Source organism: Polypterus senegalus, chromosome 5 (assembly GCF_016835505.1).
Source record: "Polypterus senegalus isolate Bchr_013 chromosome 5, ASM1683550v1, whole genome shotgun sequence".
Classification (NCBI taxonomy): domain Eukaryota; kingdom Metazoa; phylum Chordata; class Cladistia; order Polypteriformes; family Polypteridae; genus Polypterus; species Polypterus senegalus.
In genome coordinates, this window is record NC_053158.1 from 63,741,763 (window position 1) to 63,764,345 (window position 22,583).

Below are 22,583 nucleotides of genomic sequence, written 5' to 3' on the forward strand. Positions count from 1 at the left end.
TCATCACAATAACTATTCATAGTGGCTCTAAAATCCGTACTGACCCCAACTCTCTTTTCTGTTTCTTTTTGCGGTTTCCTACTCAAAGCATCATGATGCACCAACATTGATGGACTGAAAGCCAGAAGTCTACGTGACCATCATCATCAGGTCCTTCCATGAAAACCCTAAATACAAAGAGGACTGTTTGATTTATGTTAGGTAGATTGCCCAGAGGGGACTGGGTGGTCTCGTGGTCTGGGACCCCTACAGATTTTATTTTTTTTCTCCAGCTTTGGAGTTTTTTTTTGTTTTTTCTGTCCACCCTGGCCATCGGACCTTACTCTTATTCTATGTTAATTAATGTTGACTTATGTTTATCTTTTATTGTGTCTTCTATTTTTCTATTCATTTTGTAAAGCACTTTGAGCTACATTTTTTTGTATGAATATGTGCTATATAAATAAATGTTGATTGATTGATTTAATATTATACCTATATAGTTTCGGATTGATTTAATATTATACCTATATAGTTTCGGGTTATGTAACATGCAGCAATTACAAAAGAACTTATTCCAACAAGGAAGCTACTGCCCCCTGCTGGATACACTTGTAGATCATCTAATTCGTGTTGCCATCAGGGAAAAGTAGTGTTTCTTCCCAATGAAGAGGCATATCCGCGAGAATTAAAAGATTTGTTGTTTGGTGAAAGTGAAGTCTACAAATGCGAGCGGCACAGATGCAAAGTGGCTGGCGCGTAGCACATGCCGGGTGGTTGGCCAGTGAAGCAAGCAGGGGCAAAGCCCCCTAGTTAATGCATAATTTTGTGAGCTTTAAATACTACAGAATGCATAGTGGAGGCTGGCCAGTTCATTGGTCTTGGAATCCCTACAGAAGCAGAGGTGTTGAAGTTCAGTTTTGGAGGGACACAGTGTTTTAGTTTCAACCCAGTTGCCTAATTAGAAGCCAATGCTTGGCAATAACAGAACTTGTTTATTTATTTTACGGACTGTTACTGATTTCTTTTATTCTGCAATGCTAGAATAAAAGAATAAAATCCACTTTGTAGATATTTACTCTCTGAGGCTATCATTCGAATAATGTATGGCTTGGGGAAGATTAGTAATCTTAAGTCCATCATCTTTTTCTCTTCCACTTCTTTCCGAATATATTTTTAACATGATTCATGATGAACCTGCACAGGTGTAAATGGGACCCAGCTGGATGGTAACCTGTTGGTTCCTTCATCATTTATTTCTCATTTGTTATTTGGTAGCTGGTTAGGAAAACTAAAATATGCAATCTGGGGTTGGGAATCTTAACAAGCAAGGTCATAACAACAGAGAACAAAAACTGGATTCTAATTAATAAACTGGTTTGGAACAGAAATAGTCACTGCAGCCTTCCAGGATCTAATGTAAGAACCACTGATTTAAAGTCTATTTTATTGACCATTCGGTTTTCAGTCAGTCACATAGATCAGTGCAAGACATTCTGAAGAAGCAGACATGTTGAGACTGGCAGGGCATACAGTATTTAATGGTCAAATTGGATTTGAGTACATTAACATTTTTGTGTTTTTTTTTAACACCCAAATTACAAAATTACTATTTTTATTCTCAAGTTACTCCTACAAATCACTTATTCACAGAATAACATGTTTTTCTTCCATTACCTTTGATTTTTGATATTAAAAGTAAATATAATTTAAACTATACCACTGCAAAAAGGTGTTTTATTATCAACTCTAGACATCAAAAGTACCAAGTACCATATGGTGAAAGCGAATAGTATAATTTGGACAGTTCATTTCGTGTCCAGGCAAGCCAAAACCAGTAACACACCAAACGTTGTAACACTACACAAATTACCTAAAAGAAATACCATCAAAGCATGTGCAGCTTGAAAGATTTACTACAGAGAATTTAATACAAGGAGCTTTGCACAAAGCAATTGAATTATGAGTAAAAGTGAAAATTCTCAGGAACTTTACTAGAACAATTCTTACAAAATATTTTTTTTTAATTTTTCCTAACAAAAAGGTAATTTGGGGTGTGAAGTAACACAATGTGTGAAAGATGCTGTTGAAATCTAGATCCCTGGTGATGGATATTGAACTGCTGCGCTGTTTCACCTTTATCACTGGATCTACCTTTAATTCATTGCCAAAAATATTAAAATAGTTCCAAATAATTTAATGTATATTGGTCTCATCACTAGTTCCTCAGTCACTATGGACTCCTTGATGCTTTGGACAACCACCTAAATTGTAAACATTTTACAAAAAGAAAAAAGTAACATTTAATTGATGACATGCCTTTGGTAAATATTATACACAAACAAACAAACCTGTTTAGTTGTTACCACTGGAGCAAGGTGAGCCTGGAAGGTACTTCGCCTATCTGTGAATGGTTCTCCATGTTTGATAAGTAGCTCTTCCTCATCTAAGGTCAAAAAACAATTAAGAGTGAGAAATAAGCAACATACTAAAAAATAAAATCTGTTATTACTTTTTGTAGAGTTAACACTAAATTATTTGAATATTGGAATTTCATAATTTTCACATTTTTTATTTTCAGACGCATTGTTTTTCTTAACATTACTGTACTGTTAAATTCTTTAATAAGCTGTCACACAGTTTTCCATAATTCAACTAATTTTGTATTTTATTACAGAAGAACTTCAAGCAATAGTGATGACTATCCAACAATCCATATATTTTCTAAGCAGTGCATGTTAAAGTATGCAATGGGGCCACAGAGGTGTTTTAAGAATTCTTCAGGTGAAAATAATAAAAAGAGAGTTTGTCACAGACAAAGAATGCATCTGTCCTTGCATGAAATGAAATACAGAAATGTCATGTGGCAGACATAAGTTATTCAGATAAAACAAAACTTCAGATATAGGTTTTATTTCTATTTAGGGTAAAAAGCATCTACAGTATCTCCGAGCACCATAGGCTTTAATGTAAGAACTATGACAGCAGCTTATCCAATGACATACAGTACATAAACATAATTTGCCTGTTAGCCATCAACCTACTATCTGCTTTAGGATGACAAGAGCAAAAGAGAATACAAAAATAACTTCACAAAAGAGGAATCCTAATGCTCATTTGAACTTCTAAATACTGTGATGAAACTATGCAATCACATACTGTATGTCATTTTGTGTGAAACACATACAGTGAACAGAAATGTGTGTTACTGCAACAAAAAATAGAGCTTTTTTTTTGGTCCAGTAACTTTACACAGCACAAATGACCATAAGAAGGTACATTTACAATTAATATTTTTCATCCATCCATCCATCCATTATCCAACCCGCTATATCCTAACTACACAGTCATGGGGGTCTGCTGGAGCCAATCCCAGCCAATATTGGGGCGCAAGGCAAGAAACAAACCCCAGGCAGGGTGCGTACACACACACACACACACCAAGCACACACTAGGGACAATTTAGGATTGCCAATGCACCTAACCTGCATGTCGTTTTGGACTGTGGGAGGAAACCGGAGCACCCGAAGGAAACCCACGCAGACACAGGGGGAACATGCAAACACCACGCAGGGAGGACCTGGGAAGCAAACCTGGGTCTCCTAACTGCGAGGCAGCAGCGCTACCCACTGCGCCACTGTGCCGTCCCCAGGCCCGCACCTAGGAAATTCTGGGCCCCAGGCAGCTGACAGAGTTCAGGCCCCTTTCGTGTTTCAAATATGTGTGTATATTTTAAAACTCGAAAAAGGGCGAGCCCCTATCTAGCTTGGGCCCCTGACAAGTGTCATGGTTGTCCCCGCCCCCCTAGGTGCAGGCCTGCCGTCCCAATATTTTTCATGTACATATTAATAAAGATCTGCCAGATGGCACCTTTGGGACTGCCAAACAGAAGGCAGCCTCTTCTATAAAATGCTCTGATTGAAAGGAAATATATTACAAAGAATCATGCATCCAGATCTGAGTAAATCGCATTCTGTGATATTTAAATTTATTTACATTTAAGAAGACAAGCAATCAGAAGATGAAACAGTAAATAAATAATTATTCTCACAATAGTGATGATAGATAGATAGATAGATAGATAGATAGATAGATAGATAGATAGATAGATAGATAGATACTGGTCTGTAATTACCAGATTCAAAATAGTTTATTGATAATGTAATAATTCCTCTTACACTGTTTCCTTTGCAGGTTACATTTCTGGGGCATCACAAATGTCACAAATACATTTCAGATATTTATATACAGTATTTGAATAAGATGATAAAAACAAATCCATCTGCTGTCTGTCTGCCTGTCACAATGGTTAAGCATCTGAACACTATCTTGTTGGAAATCATCATGCCGTTCAGCCTGTGAACCTCTCATCCAGACTGGTAAGAAATTGTTTTCACTGTTCACTCAGACACACATGCTCTGATGACATGCTGTCTTCCTGTTTCTTTCAAAAAGTTAACCAGCATTAAATGCTAAGTTACATTTTTCCCTAATGTTTCAATGATTTGCCCCCACGTCTTCTATTTTGTTATGTGTGGGCTTGTAAGCTTGCAATTACGGCAGATACAAAGTAAGCAAGCTTATTTGAAAGGAAGTATTGTCCCCTTATAAAATAAACAAATCTGCTTTTAGTTTTACAGCAAAACAGAATTTTTGCAGTTTACAGTCATTATGGCACAAAAAACAAAATGGGTAAAAAAAACTGTTGTTGTAAATCATATTAGTTTGGTGTTTTGCATTTGCCATGCTGTGAATTAACTGGCATTAATATAATTTACTGTTTTAGTTGCACAATTAAATACACACAATACCAAAATAAAACATTATATTCTGAGTACGTGTGGCTGAATGCTTTATTGTTTTTTGTGACTAGCACATTGTAACCTTTACAGTAGCTGAACGCAACTGAAGTAGCTGAACAACGTAGTGACTCTTTCAAAGTTACTTACTTACCTTAAAATGTCTTTAAACAGCAAATAAAATTTTAATTTACATTACTGTACGCTATTTTAGATTAATATTCAGGAAGAAGGGAAGGTGAGAACAATAACAAAGAAGGAAAACTGAACAGCCTTTTAAAATTAGCACTGTTTACATTCAAAGCTTTTATTAACTTCATTACTTCTTAGTAAAGTACATTCATTGAGCTTGCACCTAGTATGTAAAATATTGTATTAGTTTTGCGTACCTTTTGAAAGCAGCACTGGGAAACTGTGGTTTCTACCATCATGTGTACTGTAGACAATATATATAATAGTGTACTTATTATAAATCTACAGAATTTGTAATGTAACATTTTGATAAATTGCATTACCTTCTAACTCATCAGATAAAATTAAAGGCTGTATTGGTCCGAGAACATGAAATCCATCAGCAATGTCCTCTTCGGCATCTTCAGAAATCTCTGCTGTCCTTTGGTCGGGTTCTAAATTCTCTGCTAATAATAATAATAGTAAAATCTGTTAGCCTTGAGTTTTAACAAAGAGAATTATATGTGATAGCAGGATTAAATCTTCATTAGCGTTTACAAAAGCTGGCTATTAGTATTAAATAAAACAAATACTTATTAATTAGCATGAAAATCCTGTTAATACTGATGTATTCCATATATAATTAGTTCCAGCTACTCGCTACAGTTCTCTGGTGCACAGTCTTATGCTCTCTGAATGCATAAATTGTTTCCAGTGGTGCTATCACATAGATGTCATTACTGTCATTACAAGAAATAAACCTGAAAGGTGATGGAAATATTTTGTATGTTTTACCACCACACAAGCAAATGGCTATCTAACCTTCACATTTTCAGGGCATTTTTTGCTGACAACCAAATATAATGAAACTGATGTACACCATGCAAAACTGGTAGGCAGAAATTTGGGGTAAAAAATATAAAGCTACTAGTATGCATAGAAAATAATGAATAGAAGACAAATTACTAGTATCATCACACATGTTTAAATATTTGAACTGATGTATCAAGTGAGTAAATGTTCTTCATAATGGTTCAACATTGTTCCAATACGTACTGAGTTTAGAAAAAAAAATATAAACATTAAGTTTAACTCAAAACATATCTGATAAGCATGTGAAACTTATCTAGAATTTTAAGTGCGTTTACCTATTATATTTCTCCTTGTGGAATAATAAATACAATAATAGAGTGGACAGTGCATTTCCCTACTAAAATATTTATGTATTTTATTATTGTTTCTGACTTGTTATGTATTTTATTGTAATGTATTTTCTGTTATGTTTATGAACTAACTCTTTAAATTGGGTGGAACCCCAAGAGGCGGGGCCACCAGTCTGTCTCTGTTTAGGAAACGCCCCAGACCTTATAAAGGCTGTGCAGACAGGCAGGCTATCTTGAGATTCTTATTATTGCATTGTGTTTTTTTGGGACTGTAGATTGCCTTTTAGGCAACTGCTTGTTAGCTCTGTGGAGCCTTTGTTGTATTTTTCATATAAATCTATTTTTATAAAGATTTTTTGTTACCCCATCTTTACACCAGCTGAGGTTTACAATTACCTTCCTCTGGAGAGGCTTTTAAGATATCCAAAACTTTTAAGATATTTGGATTTAACATAGCTTTCAGGCCTGTAAAACCAGAGGTGGGCCAGATGAGTGGGAATTAAGTCCATTGAAGAAATGCCTTTTTCTGGCAGGCAAAAGAGGACTGGCTTGGCCAGCAAAGCCTTTTTGAGGCATTATTGAGGCACACCTTTTTTTTTTGCTTTCATTGGGGCTCTAGTTTATGTCAAAATCTAAAAGGCAAGATTCTGAGGAAAAATTGTAACATTTTAAGGCCACAGATAATTTGTGTTAAAAAAACACACGTTTTCATTTTGAGGCACTCATGTCAGTTAATGCTATTAGACATTGTTTCAAATGTAGTATTTGTCACCATTTCAATTACTGGGTAGTCCCCTGACATATTACGAGTTTGTTGTGACTAACACTTAAAGAACCCAAGAACACTTAAGTGTTTGCTCAATCACTGGCATGTTAAGTCTATATCTCTAAGATCCTGCCATCATGCATCAAGCTAGAACATTTATGCATAATAAATCCTCCCTTTAAAATATGCATGCCTTCTTGTGTTTTGCAATCACGGTTTACAAAGCTCTCATTTTACTCAAATCCAAAACCCCAAAAAAATGCATAACTTGGAAGTTCAGCCATGAAGTGACAGTCTGGGTACATATTAATAAGATCAGATTACTAAGATGTACTTAAGTAATGTTTATCAAAGATGCAGTATGATTTATAATTTTGATTAGAGTTGGGTTCCACACGGCCACAAGGCACTTTGGACAAGGTATGGAATGTATAGAAAAAAAATGGAAATATACGTAAACTAAGCATCTTCACAGATTTTGACCAAATCTGTTCAGTTTAGAGGAAGCAAATAGGCTTCTAAATCCCCAACAGCTGGTGTAATTTATGATACTTTTTTTTGTTTATTCTCTCAGCTGCGTTCACGATCCCATCCCCGTTGTCACATAGACGCACTATTACAGAGGTAAGCTCAAATCATGACTGGCTCTTACATACAAAGGACAGTGTATGTAAGGACGGTGCATGTGCCCAAAACATTATCAATTATATGTTACTTACATAAAAGCCAGATCGATTTGAGTTTACCTCTGTTATAGCATGTCAATGTGAAAACAGCAGTGTCAAATGCGAGGGGGTGGGGTGGGATCGTGAACGTGGCTGAGAGAATAAAACTGAATAAAAAAAAAACAAAGCTAACCTTTACAAGTATCATAAATTACACCGGCTGTTATAAACTGGGATCAGATGTATGTTTTTATTCTAAAATAGTAAGCATACGTATATGCTAACTTCTCAAACTGGATTCGTTCAGGATCGAACCTGTGAAGTTTAGATTAACAGTCAGCAGCTGATACCGTTGCTTCACCGAAGCGCTCGTAGCAAAAGCGTGTCAATGTCGCAGCCTAAAGCGGTTTGTTTTTCTGCAGTTATATTCTTGAATAGATGCGCACGTTCTGCTATATTTGTACCTTTTGTGAAAGTGTTTCTTTGATATTTGGAATTCAGGCTTCACACATTATACACTTCATGTCTACATTTTGTTAATTATTACCAAAACATGAAAAACGTTTCTGTTTTAATGATGTGTTTACATACATCATTGTAGACACGGAACACACATGAAATGCAAGTTTTCCAAATAACGATATAGCATTTATAAAAGGTGTCATTTTGCTTGACTTCTCACTCTATACAACTCTAAGCAACTGACACGCAAGTATACAGACTTGAGCTGAGAAAACTGTGCGGGGTGGGGGGATGCGATAGCAGGCTGCTTGCTGTTTGGTGTTTATCAACAGATTTAACATTTATATGTTACTTACATCTTGCCTGAAGAAGGGGCCTGAGTTGCCTCGAAAGCTTGCATATTGTAATCTTTTTAGTTAGCCAATAAATGGGGTCATTTTGCTTGACCTTTCACTATTTTACTTACATAAAAGCCAGATCGAATGTTATTTACTACACGGCTGTTTTCATCTCTATAACAGAGGTGAACTCAGATCAGAGAAAGAGAACAGAAGCCCTCGCTGCAAGAAACATCCACTCACAAATAAGAACAACGCAGCTGCACCAGGTGTAAAAGCGAAAGATGGCACCGTTTGAATACAGGACGAAGTCCAGCGTTATTCTGCCAATCACTTGTGCTTCAAAGAAACAGCATGCCTGGTACAGCTGCGTTGTTCTTATATGTGAGTGAATGTTTCTTGCGGAGAGGGCTTCTGTTTTCTCTAATCTGAGTTCACCTCTGTTATAGAGCGTCTTTAACAGCAGTGTCAGATCGGGGCTAGCGTGAACGCATTGCACCACGCAAGCTATCCTGTCAACCGCCTACCGTAACCTGCTTTCTTTTATCTTCAGTTAAATTCTTGAATAAAAGTGCACTTGTTTTGTTATACTTGTACCTTTTATGAAAGTGTTTATTTCATATTTGTATTTCTGGCTTCACACATTGCACATTTCATGTCTACATTTTTTTCAATTATTACTAAAACATGAAAAATGTTTCTATAAGAGCTGAGAGAGCAGGAACTGTGAGGAAAATGTTGAAATTTATAAGAGCTGAGAGAGCAGGAACTGTGTCTGTCAAAAGCATTCACACAAATGAGAGGTGATAGGACTGTGTGCATGGTTGAATATGGTTGAGAGGAGGACATGACTTGAAAAAAAATCTCATAGCCAAAGTCTCATCTCACAGGACTTGAAAAAATCTCCTGAAATCTCTCGTCTCGTCAGGATTTTTTTATATAATAGAAAGAAATGTACCAAATTTCAACTAAATCGATTCACTGGGAGAGGAGTGGTTTTATGAAGTTCTACTTGTCAACAGAAAAGGACTTTCTCTGCAAAGCGGTGTTGTAAAGACAGTTCAAACTCCATGTAATTCTATAAACATTACATACAAGTTTAATATTCTAAATTGAAAACAAAATGTATGGATAATGGAATAAACCAGATTCAATAACCCAGAAAAACTGAAAATAAAGATAAAATTAATGAAATGCAAAATGTATTGTCAGGATGAACATAAAACAAAAAAAAAAAAAACACAAAAGTTTAAGGGATAGATGAGGACAGAACTACAAAGTGCAAATTTCGACAAACGATCTTTGATAATTCTTGCATTGAAATTTGACAGACACAACGATGATTCATTACTATTACTTCACAGGTGGTAAAATGCAGGATTCATATTAATGGGAATGATGGAAAATACTGACACAAGAATTTTTAAGTTTAATAACTAGTAAGCAAACCTTACAGATAACTGTAGAGTTTTATATAACATGAATGTCAGACATACACAACATAAATATTAAAACAAAGGGAAGTTCATATGCAATTTTATCTAGTCACAGATGCTTTACTGCTAAATAAAAACAAGAAGTATTTCTTTTTTATAGTGACATTTACTTGAATTAATAAATAATGATTTGTAAAATTTTGAATCATGGAATGTAATGAATTTTACTTCATGTAAATCAGTTTTGATAGGTATTTGTAGTTTAATACAGGGTTTTTCAACCAGTGTGCCGTGGCACAGTGATGCAACATGAGAGCTACCCAGGTGTGCCAAGGAAATAATGGTGTAACACACCTGGTCTGAACCTGAGTGGGACAAGCTACTCGGGTGGTTGAGACCTGTCTGAGCAGGACCAGACTACCTGGAGAAGATGGCATAAAAGCAGCTCCACCATTGCTACAGTATGTTGCACACAAAACACTTATAGCACTTCAAGCAATTTGAATGTGTCTACTAGAGTCCATCTGACTGGGTGTTTTGTCGCCAGAGAGTCTCACAGGGCCAGTGGATAGTGGGCATACAAGTTGCCACTGAGACAGAGAGGGGTGGGCAAAGGAACAAAGAAGCTGGGAGATGGCAGCAAAGTGCTCACTAAGTGTTGTGTCTGTGAATGCTAATCTCTGAGGCTTTCTTTACTGGTAGTACCGCCTCTTCTGACAGTTAAGCATGTTTATGATATTTAATGTTTTCTTGGTTAGTACAATAGTAGTGTGCCTTGGGATACTTTTGGTTACAAAATATGTGCCACCACAGAAGGAAGGTTGGTCTAATGGAATGCCATGGTGCAAACAATTTTTTTTTATTAACAATGTGGAGAAATCTACCCATCTCTCATGAATTTTGTTATCCTGCTTAATTCAAGCTATTTATCAACATTTTTCTGAAGCTTTTGTTCTTCAGATGTTACAGAAATGTATATCAGGCCTGTGTGTATTTTTGTAGCAATTAGTATCATCTCAGATACTGATGGTATTGTGAGAAAAACAAACTTAAATTTCTTTTTTATTAGGAACTGTTCTCATCCTAGCATATTTTTTATGCTTTTGCCTGAAAAAAGATCTTTACATCAGTTTTTCTCAACTGATATGACTAATTGTTACGAATATCTCAAAATATCCCAAAAATACCAACTAGGTAAAAGGTCAAAAAACAGTTTGTAGCAGGGCTACATAATAACTGTATGTTCTATGTTTGTGCTAAGTGTGTTCCGTTTTATTGTCCTGTTTACTGTCCGTTATATGTGCGTCAGTAAATGTTGTTCCCATAAGCGAAGAGGGGAAGGATAATGGAGAGAGACCTCAGCCCAGAGACGGAAATCACCTGTTAAACTCAACAGATACATCTGGAACATTCTGTATTTATAAAAGAGGAGCAAAGGCGAGGAGAAAGAGAGAGGAGAGAAAACAAGAGGAGAAAGGAGACAATTTACCAGATAATTTACAAACTCATCACTGCCATTTATTGCATCATTCTACTGCTTGCTTTTTCAACAACCGATCCAACATCACAACAGCCAGAGCCGAGAAACCCCGGGGTTTGGATTCATACCAGCCATTGCCAGGACTTTTCATGGTTCTGTTTTCAGGAAGGAGCACAATAACACTACAGACAGTATAAATACTTATTTTGGACTCATTTTTCACCACATTTCAAACTCTGTTTTACCTAATCCGTGTTTGTATTTGTGTTACATTTTTGTTTATTGTTTAGGGGCAAGGGAGAGTTCAATGTAAATAAAGTCATTTGGAATAGTGGTATTTTGTGCACACACATATATATTACTGAATGTTTGTTTGTCTTTTCAATTTACAATATATTCGTGTTTGATTTTATACATCTGTTACTGTTTTCTGGTTATTTCATTGTGTCGGGAAAAGTAAGACAACTTGTAAGGAGTACGGCTTGTTACTAGAGCAAGAAAGCCTCAAGTGATCCAAGGAATAGTCTTGGTAGTGTAGTGGCCGGTCTGTGTAAGGGGTCAGCGGTTACAAGTTAGTCACAATAGTGATGATGTGGGTTCACTTCGAGCTCCCATCCGTCTGCTGGTTCGCGCATGTGTGTGTGTCTCTCGTTCGCGCACATGTCTGTGTGTGTGTCTCTCGCGTGTGTCTCAAGCGCATGTCTGTGTGTGTGTCTTAAGCGCATGTCTGTGTGTGTGTCTCAAGTGCGTGTGTCTGTGTGCGTGTCTCAAGTGCGTGTGTCTGTGTGTGTGTGTCTCTTGCGTGTGTGTGTGTGTGTGTGTGTGTGTGCGTGCGTGTGTCGCTCGCTCGCTCGTTCGCTGCACTGGGAATGCACAGGGAGAGATTGAACACGTGTGGAAATCATCGGCGTGCACAAACCGAAAGAGAAACTGGCTTGTTCGTATACTGAGTGTGGTCATGAACAGATGCAGAAGTTTGGCAAACTTTTTGGTCGTAAACCGATTTATACGTGTTCCAAGACGTTCGTGAACCGAGGTTCCACTGTATTTTAATGTTGATCTCTAATGAGAGGTCAATCAAACAAATTCTGATTTGAAATTTGGACAAAAAAAAACAATACTGCTGTGTTTCCTCTGCTTCCTCTCACACATTAGTTACTTGCTTTCTTTGGAAAATTATGTTTCCTAAAACTTCTGTTCATGAGATCTTACCGGTACGTTGTTTAATGCTGCCTTAAGCCAATGGGCTAAATATCTTAAGTTGGGCTCAAGAGGAGATGAAAGACAAGTTCTTTAATGGAGGGAGGAAGATGGTTTAGGTCAGGGGTGCCCACACTTTTTCAACTTGCGAGCTACTTTATATATATACTGAGTATACTTTATACATAAAATGTATGTTGTCTTACCTTGCATAACTGAATAACCTTTATGGCACAATAACAATTAAATACATTTAAGGTCACTACAGTATTTGGATTTAATAATCGTCATGTGGGAAAAGGCTACCTCGCATAAATAAGTCGATTAATGCAGTCAAGGAGCTTTTGAATTCAGCCGAGTGAAAAATGATGGCTGTCTGATTAACTGCGAGTTTAGTTCCCTCTCCTTTGTCTTTCTCAGATCGCTTTTTGGAAGGACGTCAGTTTTGTAGTTTTTATGAACAGTTCGAAAGTGCCTTTCCACATTTTCCTTCTTTGGAATACCAATGATAGATTGACAGATCAGACAAACGCACTTCAATTGTGACATTGTGAGAAAACAATCCTCTTCCAATTCCACATCCAGTCATACCCTCCCCAAACAATTTTTTTTAAATCCCTTCTTTAGTAGATATAAACTAGATCACAGCTGGAGTTTTGCAGTAGCTCACACGTTTGATTGTGCATGCGGGATGACCAGTGAGTTAGGAGAAAAGAGATCTCAGACTGGCTGCCCTATATGTCATTCAAGTAGCAAATGCCATAGGGAAGATATATGATAGAATAACGTTTAAAAACAAATTTTTTTTGAATGCAACATGATCTACCTGCACTACTTTGACAATCGACGCATTGGGCACCCCTGGTTTAAGTATTAAGACATTGTGGAGGACTGCTGGCTTCGTGCTCCGGCCCTCACCCCCAGGCCGCCAGGAGGAGCTCTCCCGACAGCAGGATCATGCCCCAAGTTCCAGCAGGACCTTATGGACTATGTAGCGTTTTTACACAGCCCTACTGGATACCTTGCGGGCCACCAGGAGTCGCTGTGGGGGGGCTTATGGGCTCTTTTGTGCCTTATGACCCGGGAGTACGTCACGGCCATGTGACAGGAAGGAACGACGTGCTCCCGGGGTGAAGAACAGGACTGTTTGCCCTGACCCGGAAGGGAAAAGGAACTGTGGTCTGATTGGACAGGAACACCTCCGGGTTAGGGGCTATAAAAAGACGATGCCTCAGTCCAGACACTGAGCTGTGCTGGGAGGGAGAGGAGCAAAGTGTCTGGGCAAGGAGGAGTGGTTAGTGTTTTTGAGAGAAAAGAGAGGAGAGAAAATTATAATATTGTGTTTATTTAGTGATTAATAGTGATTTATGAATAGTGTGGAAGGTGCTTGGTGCACTGTGGAAAAAAATAAAAAGTCTTGGACTTTTACCTGGTGTCTGGAGTTGTACCTGAGGGTTCAAGGGAGCACTAGCGCCCCCTACTGCCACAACAGAAAGGACAGAACGTGAATGAGAATGTTGGGATTTGGTACATTTGATTGGGCAAGTGAATGAGCCACCAACCCCACCTTTTACACAGGGCCTTGATACCTGTGAAAGTAGGCCAAGAGAGGCAGCAGAGTGCTGCTTTCTTTCTCTTTATTTAAGTCTTTTGAGTTCTACATTTGTTCATGTTTACTTAATATTTACTTATTCAGAACAATTTTTTTGATATTATAGGTTAATTACTAGCTTATTCTGGGGTTTGGAGACACAATGAGGTATGAGAAGTACTCTCATTGTCTAATGTACCTACACTGAATTAATTGATTTTCAAATGCTGACCATTTTATGGGTACTACACATGGGATTTTTCACCAGAATTAAATGAAGTGTATTTGGTGGAAGCACACAGTTGGGGTACTGTAGATATTCTATAATCCAAGTGATCAAGTGATAAGAAATGACCAATGAGAGTTATATAAGAAATGACCAATGAGAGTTAACACATTTCTTTGCTTCCTAATTCTTGTATAACAAAAACCAGAATGCTATATTTTCATCAACAAACATTACTTAGACCAAAATGAAAAGAAAACTGTTAATTTGAATCCATTCAAAAATGTATTAAATAATTTACTTTAAATGAGTACTATAGCAAGCTATATAATTCTGCTGATCTTTCTTGAAACTGTTTGGTCTGAAAACTTACAAAATGTGTTAAAACACTCATGCTTGTAATTATGGTTGACAAATACTGACACAATCTGTCTGCTTGTTGCAGGGCTATAAAGTAGTTCACTTTATTGTTTCTTACTATTCCAGACTTCCTTTTATGCAATTTATGGCAAACACATCAATTAGGTTTTCCATTGAATGTTATTCTTCTTTCTAGTTCAGCTTATTAGGCCATGTTTGTGTTGATGTTTAATTTTGCATCGAAGACTCACTTCTCTTTTCTAGTTTTTCAACCACTAGCTGTTCCATTTATTGTGATAACATGAAGCCAACTGTATGCTTCACTAACTCAGAATGCTATCTATGTGCTTTGTTAAATGTATAAAGTTATAATGCACTATTACTTTGTCCTATTCATTTTTTGCCATGCGTGTAATTTTAAATCTGTTTAATATAGCAGTTTGATTTATTAAGCACCTTTAAATTTTACCATCTGTTGAAAGATGATGAATAGGGACACTTCTCAGCTCATCTTGGTGCATCATGTAATGAAGTCTTTGTTCTGTAAAGTGACTTGTGATGATGTATTTTGTTAATGGTCCTTGATAAAATAAAGAAACTGATTGTAACAGTTTCCTTCACAAAACATTTGATTCAAATTTGAAAATCCTCTGAACTGTAATAAAAGTTTTTACTAAAAACTAATTTTCATGACTTTACATGGATTAGGTTATTGTGCATTTATATTTGACTTCAGACAACTAATGATCCTGTTCAATTGTTCGGAGTTTCTTTAACATATGAATGTATTCAGCAGCTTAATGTACATACCTAATCCTTTTTGTAATCCCTTAATACTTTTACAAATCAAGACAGCTAGAAGTATTATGATCTCATAATTCAAATACATTCTCTAAACTACTTCTGAAATGCAAGCAATAAATATCTTAAGCAATTTTAAGTATTTCTCCTATAAAATCTCAGCATTTCTCTAGTTAGAGCTGTTTTCCAGACTTAAAAAAATAAAGTTCAACACCATAATGCATCATGAAATTCTTTCTTTTATTATCTGTTAGTGGTTAATAAAATTAATTTAGGTTGCATATTATGTAAGTAAAATCCAATTAGAAAATCTATTAGAAGCACTATATTTTTTACCAGAACAAAAGTAAAATGAACAACTGTGAGTACAGTGTAGACACAGTTAACCATCTGTATGCATATTGGGAGCTTTCACCTCAAACCATCAAATTATGAATAGCTGTTAATTAAAAATTCATGCTTTTAATCAATCACAGTGATTTTTTTCCAGTGAAATGATATGGCAGAAACAGTTAAATTCTTTTAGATCATCCTCTTGGAGTGGTGTGTTGAATTGAAGCCCACAAAGACCTACACAAAGAAAACACACAATCCCTGTTCTGCGACAGGTTTAGAGTAACTGGTTTATGAAAGTGGATGGATGGATGGATGGACGGATGAATGGATGGATGGATGGACGTTAGAATGTGACTGATGCATCACTGAAATATGTCAGGAAATAAGATTTCGTGCTCACTTTTTGCCCTGCTACCTGGAGTCACTAAAATGCCAACACCTAAAGAGCCTTTGTGTGGGACTTAAGGATGGTTGAAACTTTCTGTAACTTTAATCTAATTTCCACGGCATTCTAATGGTTTATGTATATTTCTGAGTGTAGGCAACTTTTATACATGAGGCCCCAGTTCTGCAAAGCATGGAACATCTTGTCTGCTATTATACACTTTCATTTTTACAAGTATACAGTGGGCACATTATTTATACTGCGCTCCAAGGAAGCAAACTGTACAAAAAGTCTCACTTACATATCAGTCTTCACAGGTGAAGACAAAACATTTGTCAAAACCAACAGTTTTATGTACCTGAATAGTTACATGTCCCACCCTGAGACATCCCATTTAGCAAAGTATGAACTGACAATAGTAAAACACAGAAAGCACTTAGAAATATTAAAAATGAATGAAAAAATTAAGTTACCCTTCTTTATGTTCCCTAAACCTATTTATGGGTTAAAAAATATAATTATAAAATATCAACACAAGTGATTGACTTCCCCCCCTTCTAAATTCATATACTGTATGTTCCTGGCTTATTTAACTCCATGTCTTGTACAGCACACACTCTAAATCGGGAAGACCACTTAAAGTTAAGTTCACTGCCTCATTTCCTGCTTGAAGGTTAAGCTTTATTTTATGGCATAACAGCAAAGGTCAGTGTATAATGGAGGATGAAGGCAAACATACTGTAAACTAAGTGGCATTAACATCAGCCATTAACACAAAGGGCGAAATTAATAGTAACAGTTTCCAATGTCACTTAAACTCAAAATATACAAATAATAAAAGTGCAGAAATTTCACCATCACATTAAGGACCAATGATGATACACATCTTTGCCTTCATCACATTGCCCCTCACTAATTTTCAACCTCTTTGACTGATTCTTTTCAGAAGGACAATAAGAAAGAAAGGCTGAGTCATAACACAACATTTCACCACATAATATGACTGCAAAACCATATTACAATCACTTATTCTTGAGCTGGTATTGTGCTATTGTGGCTAGTGCTTCATTGTTCATTTCCAAAATAAACTCTCTGCCCAGTAAGAGTCAAAAACCCATTTAGTAGCTAAGCATTCTTTTTTCACTCCTGAATAGTTGACTTCTCTTGGAAATAATTTATGGTTAATGTAAACTACTGGTCTTAGGTCCACAGGATCTCCTTGTAATAGAACAGCTCCTATTTCAACAGTGGAACCATCTGCTTGAACGTTAAGCGCTTAATCAAAATCTGGACTCACCAAAATGGGTTAAAAATGTAGAATATTTAATTTAATTCATTAAAACTATTTTCACATGCTTCAGTCTATATACTGTAATTCTATTAGGAGATATTTTCTTAGTGAGATCAGACAATACTGTGGCCTGAGTAAGCCTTAACCATTTATGGTTTAAGAGCAACACTCAGGGTAGTGCTGGGTGAAAAGAAACAGATTATAAGCTAAGCGACAAACAACAATTAATACAAAGGGTAAAATTATTATCAATTATTTCATAGGTAACGTAAAAACAACAAGTAACTCCCACCATTAAGAAGGCATCCTTGCCTTTGTCACAGATTGACTTGGAATTTAAATCAAAAAAGTATGCTGCACTGAGAAATGTGGAGCCTGTCTTTCAGATAGCTGTTACAAAGAAATCATATCATGCAGATATTTACTAACTACTGCAGTATTTGGTTTTTAGATAGATCGATAGATCGATAGATCGATAGATAGATAGATAGATCGATAGATAGATAGATAGATAGATGTTTTATTAATCCCAAGGGGACATTCACATACTCCAGCAGTAGCATACTGATAAAAAAAAAAATTAAGACTGATAAAAATGCAGGTAAAACAGATTACAGCTTTGTATAATGTTAACGTTTACATCCTGCCCCCAATGGGTGGAATTGAAGAGTCGCATAGTGTGTGGAAGGAACAATCTCCTCAGTCTGTCAGTGGAGCTAGACAGTGACAGCAGTCTGTCGCTGAAGCTGCTCCTCTGTCTGGAGATGATACTGTTCAGTGGATTCTGGATTCTGCTGTGGATTCCCTATGATTGACAGGAGCCTGCTCAGCGCCCGTTGCTCTGCCACAGATGTCAAACTGTCAAGCTCCGTGCCTAGAATACAGCTTCACTAGTTTGTCCTGGCGTGAGGCGTCCTTCTTCTTGTGCTGCCTCCCCAGCACACCACTGCGTAGAAGAGGCCACTTGCCACAACCGTCTGATAGAACATCTGCAGCATCTTATTGCAGATGTTGAAGGATGCCAGTCTTCTAAGGAAGTATAGTTGGCTCTGTCCTTTCTTACACAGAACATCAGTATTGGCAGTCCAGTCCAACTTATCATCCAGCTGCACTCCCAGGTATTTATAGGTCTGCACACAGTTGCCTCTGATAATCACAGGGTCCAGGAGGCGCCTGGGTCTCCTAAAATCCACCACCAGCTGTAACTGGTTTGAGTCGCACCATTTAACAAAGTCCTTGATTAGGTTCCTATACTCCTCCTCCTGCCCACTCCTGATGCAGCCCATGTTAGCAGTGTCATCAGCGTACTTTTGCACGTTTCAGGACTCCGAGTTTTATTGGAAGTCCGATGTATATAGGCTGAATGGGACCGGAGAAAGTACAGTCCCCTGCGGTGCTCCTGTATTGCTGACCACAATGTCAGACCTGCAGTTCCCAAGACGCACATACTGAGGCCTGTCTGTAAGACAGTCCACAATCCATGCCACCAGGTATGAATCTACTCCCATCTCTGCCAGCTTCTCCCTAAGAAGCACAGGTTGGATGGTGTTGAAGGTGCTAGGGAAGTCTAGAAACATAATTCTTACAGCACCACTGCTTCTGTCCAAGAGGGAGAGGGATTGGTGTAGCATATAGATGATGACATTATCCGCTCCCACCTTCTCCTGGTATGCAAACTGCAGAGGGTCTAGGGCGTGGTGGACCTGTGGCCTCAGGTGGTGAAGCAGCAGCCGCTCTATGGTCTTCATCACATGTGACGTCAGAGCGACAGGCTGGATGTCATTCAGCTCACTAGGACGTGATACCTTTGGGACTGGAATGATGCAAGATGTTTTCCAAAGACTCGGGACTCTCCCCTGTTCCAGGCTCAGGTTGAATATGCACTGTAGAGGACTCCCCAGCTCCAGCACACAGGCCTTCAGCAGTTGTGGCGATACACCATCTGGACCCACTGCTTTGCTGGCACGAAATCTCCTCAACTCTCAGCTCACTTGGGCTGTTGTAATTGTGGGTGGGGATGTTTCTCCTATGCTGGTATCATCAGAAGGTGCAGTACTCCGAGTTGAGAGTGGGTAAGGGTGGTCAAACCTGTTAAAGAAGTTGCTCATTTGTTTTGTTCTCTCCACGTCTCTCTCGATGGTGGCACTCCACTTCAAGCTGCAGCCAGTGATGTTGTTCATCCCATCCTACACTTCCTTCATGCTGTTATTCTGCAATTTCTGCTCCAGCTTTCTCCTATACTGCTCCTTCACCGCCCTGAGCTGGACTCAGAGTTCCTTCTGCACGCACTTGAGCTCATGCTGATCACCGCCTTTAAAAGCCCTTTTCTACTGGCTTATTGTTAGCATAGCAGCGTACTGTTCTTACTGGAACTACAATGTCCATACAGAAGTTGATGTAGTCAGTAGTGCAGTCAACAACCTCCTCAATGTTCTCTCAGAGCCTGCTCTACCCCAGGGGACCACATCCTGAATAAGCGTGTGGTTGTAGGTAGCGCCTACACTCTTGGTTTGTAGTGAGGCTGAAGCAGGACCAGGTTATGATCTGCTTTTCCAAGTGCAGGCAGCAGAGTGGCGCTGTATGCGTCTTTAACGTTTGCATACAGTAGGTCAATAGTCCTGTTTCCCTGGGCGTTACAATCCACATACTGAGAGAAGGCAGTTAATGTTTTGTCCAGCGTCACGTGGTTAAAGTCTCCAGCAATTAGCACAAGCGCCTCAGGGTGCTGTGTTTGTAACTTAGCAACATCGGAATGGATGATGTTACCCACTATCTCCATGTCCTCCTGCGGAAGAATGTAAACAATAACAACAATGACATGTCCAAACTCTCTGGGCAAGTAATAGAGACGCAGACTTACGGCCAACAGTTCGATGTCCCTGCAGCAAGTGGAGATTTTAACATTTACATGTTGCACCACCTTGTATTTACATATAGAGCGAGTCCTCCTCCATTCCGCAGGTATTTGCGTTAGCATCTGGGCTGGTAGTTGTTTGCGATGTTTCACAAAAACACAACAAACTGCATTCTCTGTAGGTCCTGACATTTTTCACCAGCGCGGCCAGTTCGTCGATCTTATTTGGTAGTGAAGAGTGAAATGGAGTCAAAAGTAAAACTAAGTGAAAGCTCTGAGATAAAAGACATGATATACTATTACAAGGTAGACTCTGACATGTGTTCAGTGTTGTGTTTCAGCCTACCCGGGGCTAGGGTTCAAATGTTGTTTTTATATCTATTCTGTTTATGTTTTTGTGTTAAAAGTGTAAATTATTTTTCCTCTATGTGTCAAGGTATCTTCTGTTATGTGGTTCCCTGAATGCACTAGGTGGTTGGTAAGTTCTGTGATAGTTTGTGATTACTGGATTTTCGTAAGCCTTTACTCTGTCTTTTGACCATTCTTTGGATATTGTATTAGGACTTTGATTGTTATTGTAATCACTTTATTTTGAAGCTTCTGTCATCTGTGTTTTTAAGTATATTGGAGCTTCAACATTTTCAAACCATTTTTATAATATATCATTTATTTATAAAAATTCCACAGTTGCCCTTTTCTTGGCTGGGCTGGGTTTAAGAACCCCCTAATGTTTGGGATATTTGACCTCAGGACCTCTCAAGTTTCTAACATTATACAGTCCAAAATGTAAAAAGTGACTTTTTCCTCACTGTGTAAATGCAGCTGGTGTTTCATACATGTATTTAAATCTTAACTTCACAATACCACACACTTCCTTTTGTAAAGCATATACACTATCTTGTTCATAACAATTAATTCTTCTTTTCTCTTTAAAAAGATAAAAGAATGATGACATTCTAAAAAGAAACTTTTGTAAAAAGAGATACTTTTAACATGAAGTTGAAATCTGTAAGTACTGTAATAAAACGAGTCCAGTGCTTACAATACCTCCAAAAACTCAACTGAAAAAATATGCTTTTAATTGTACTGTAGCTTAGATGTGTTACAGCTAGGAAATATATTCTTTACCACAGGATAATAAAAAAAAAACACTAATTAATACATCATGACACAACTAGAAGGATTCATAATCATTAACGATTAAGCAGCACAGCTTTATTTGCCGTTTCTCTATAAATGTGATGCGTCTGTTATTTTCCAGCCAGGTCTCACATTAAGGTCAGTTAACTTTTTAAGCAGCTCTCAGCTGGTATTTGTGCATGTGAGGTGTTGCCAAGGTCATATTGCTTTAGGAATTTTAATTAGTTAATTAACTTTTAACTCAACAATTTAGTTGGCAAGTGGTGAATTAATCTTTTTCTTTCGATCTTTATAATAAAATGGCTCTCAATTAGTTATGTCTTTGTTAATGATAAACATTTAATGGGTGCTTTAACAGGCAGAGGTGATGCACATGATTTTATGAGTTTGCCAGTGAATCTGATTTTGTTCAAAAATGCATTAATTTTTTTAAATAAATATGATCTTCTCAACATCCTTTCTCTAAAACATCACTGGGATCAGAGTGAATACAACCTTTGTCAATTCTGTATATTGAACAATTAAATCCTACTTTACTGTATTACAACTTTCTTGCTGTACATATGGTATAATATTTTTATAATGCAGTAACACAGTAATAATATGGTAATAGAGTAATAAATGCAGTGATACAATCAAAACAATTACTATTGGAACTTCTCTTTGTTATTATTCTTAAAAAGAAAAACATATTCAAAAGGAAAGCTATGTTTTTGAAAAAGATGTTTTCAAAATGAAGCATTTTAATTAACAAATTACAAAAAAATAAAAAATGGAATAGTTAATTATTGCACTTCAAGGTGTATTTGTAAATGTAAAATTGTATTAAAATATTAAAAGTGACTTTTACATGTAACATATTTCCTGGAAGAAACAAATACACGTAAACTGCACACATTTAAACACAGGTGTTATACAAATATCAAGTTAACGACTTGTAACTTTCTGTTCCTAGGCCATTCCATTTATTCTCTAGAATCCTTTAACTGTGTTGCCATTATAAAACCTTCATATTTCAACTTTCTGTATCTCTAACTCACAATAAAATTTTGGTAGTAAACATTTTGCTAGCCTTGCTATGGCTCATCAGATTATGTTCCTTATTGTTCATCTGTGACCTGAGTGGCAGTGTGATTTTGG

At 37.3% G+C, this 22,583-nt stretch overlaps 1 protein-coding gene across 5 annotated transcripts in view; it reads right to left on the minus strand.

The window, feature by feature from the left end:
* The window catches only part of impact (impact RWD domain protein), a 417,506-nt gene that overhangs the window by 217,357 nt on the left and 177,566 nt on the right, over nucleotides 1-22,583 (minus strand). For 4 of the 5 annotated variants that reach the window (XM_039754714.1, XM_039754713.1, XM_039754710.1 and 1 more), the window contains 2 exons: nucleotides 5,294-5,416; nucleotides 2,331-2,425 (listed from right to left, as the gene is read on the minus strand). In XM_039754714.1, coding sequence (XP_039610648.1) covers nucleotides 2,331-2,425; nucleotides 5,294-5,416 — 218 coding nt within the window. The remainder of the gene's footprint in view (nucleotides 1-2,330; nucleotides 2,426-5,293; nucleotides 5,417-22,583) is intronic. The other variant, XM_039754711.1, reaches the window with a different exon arrangement.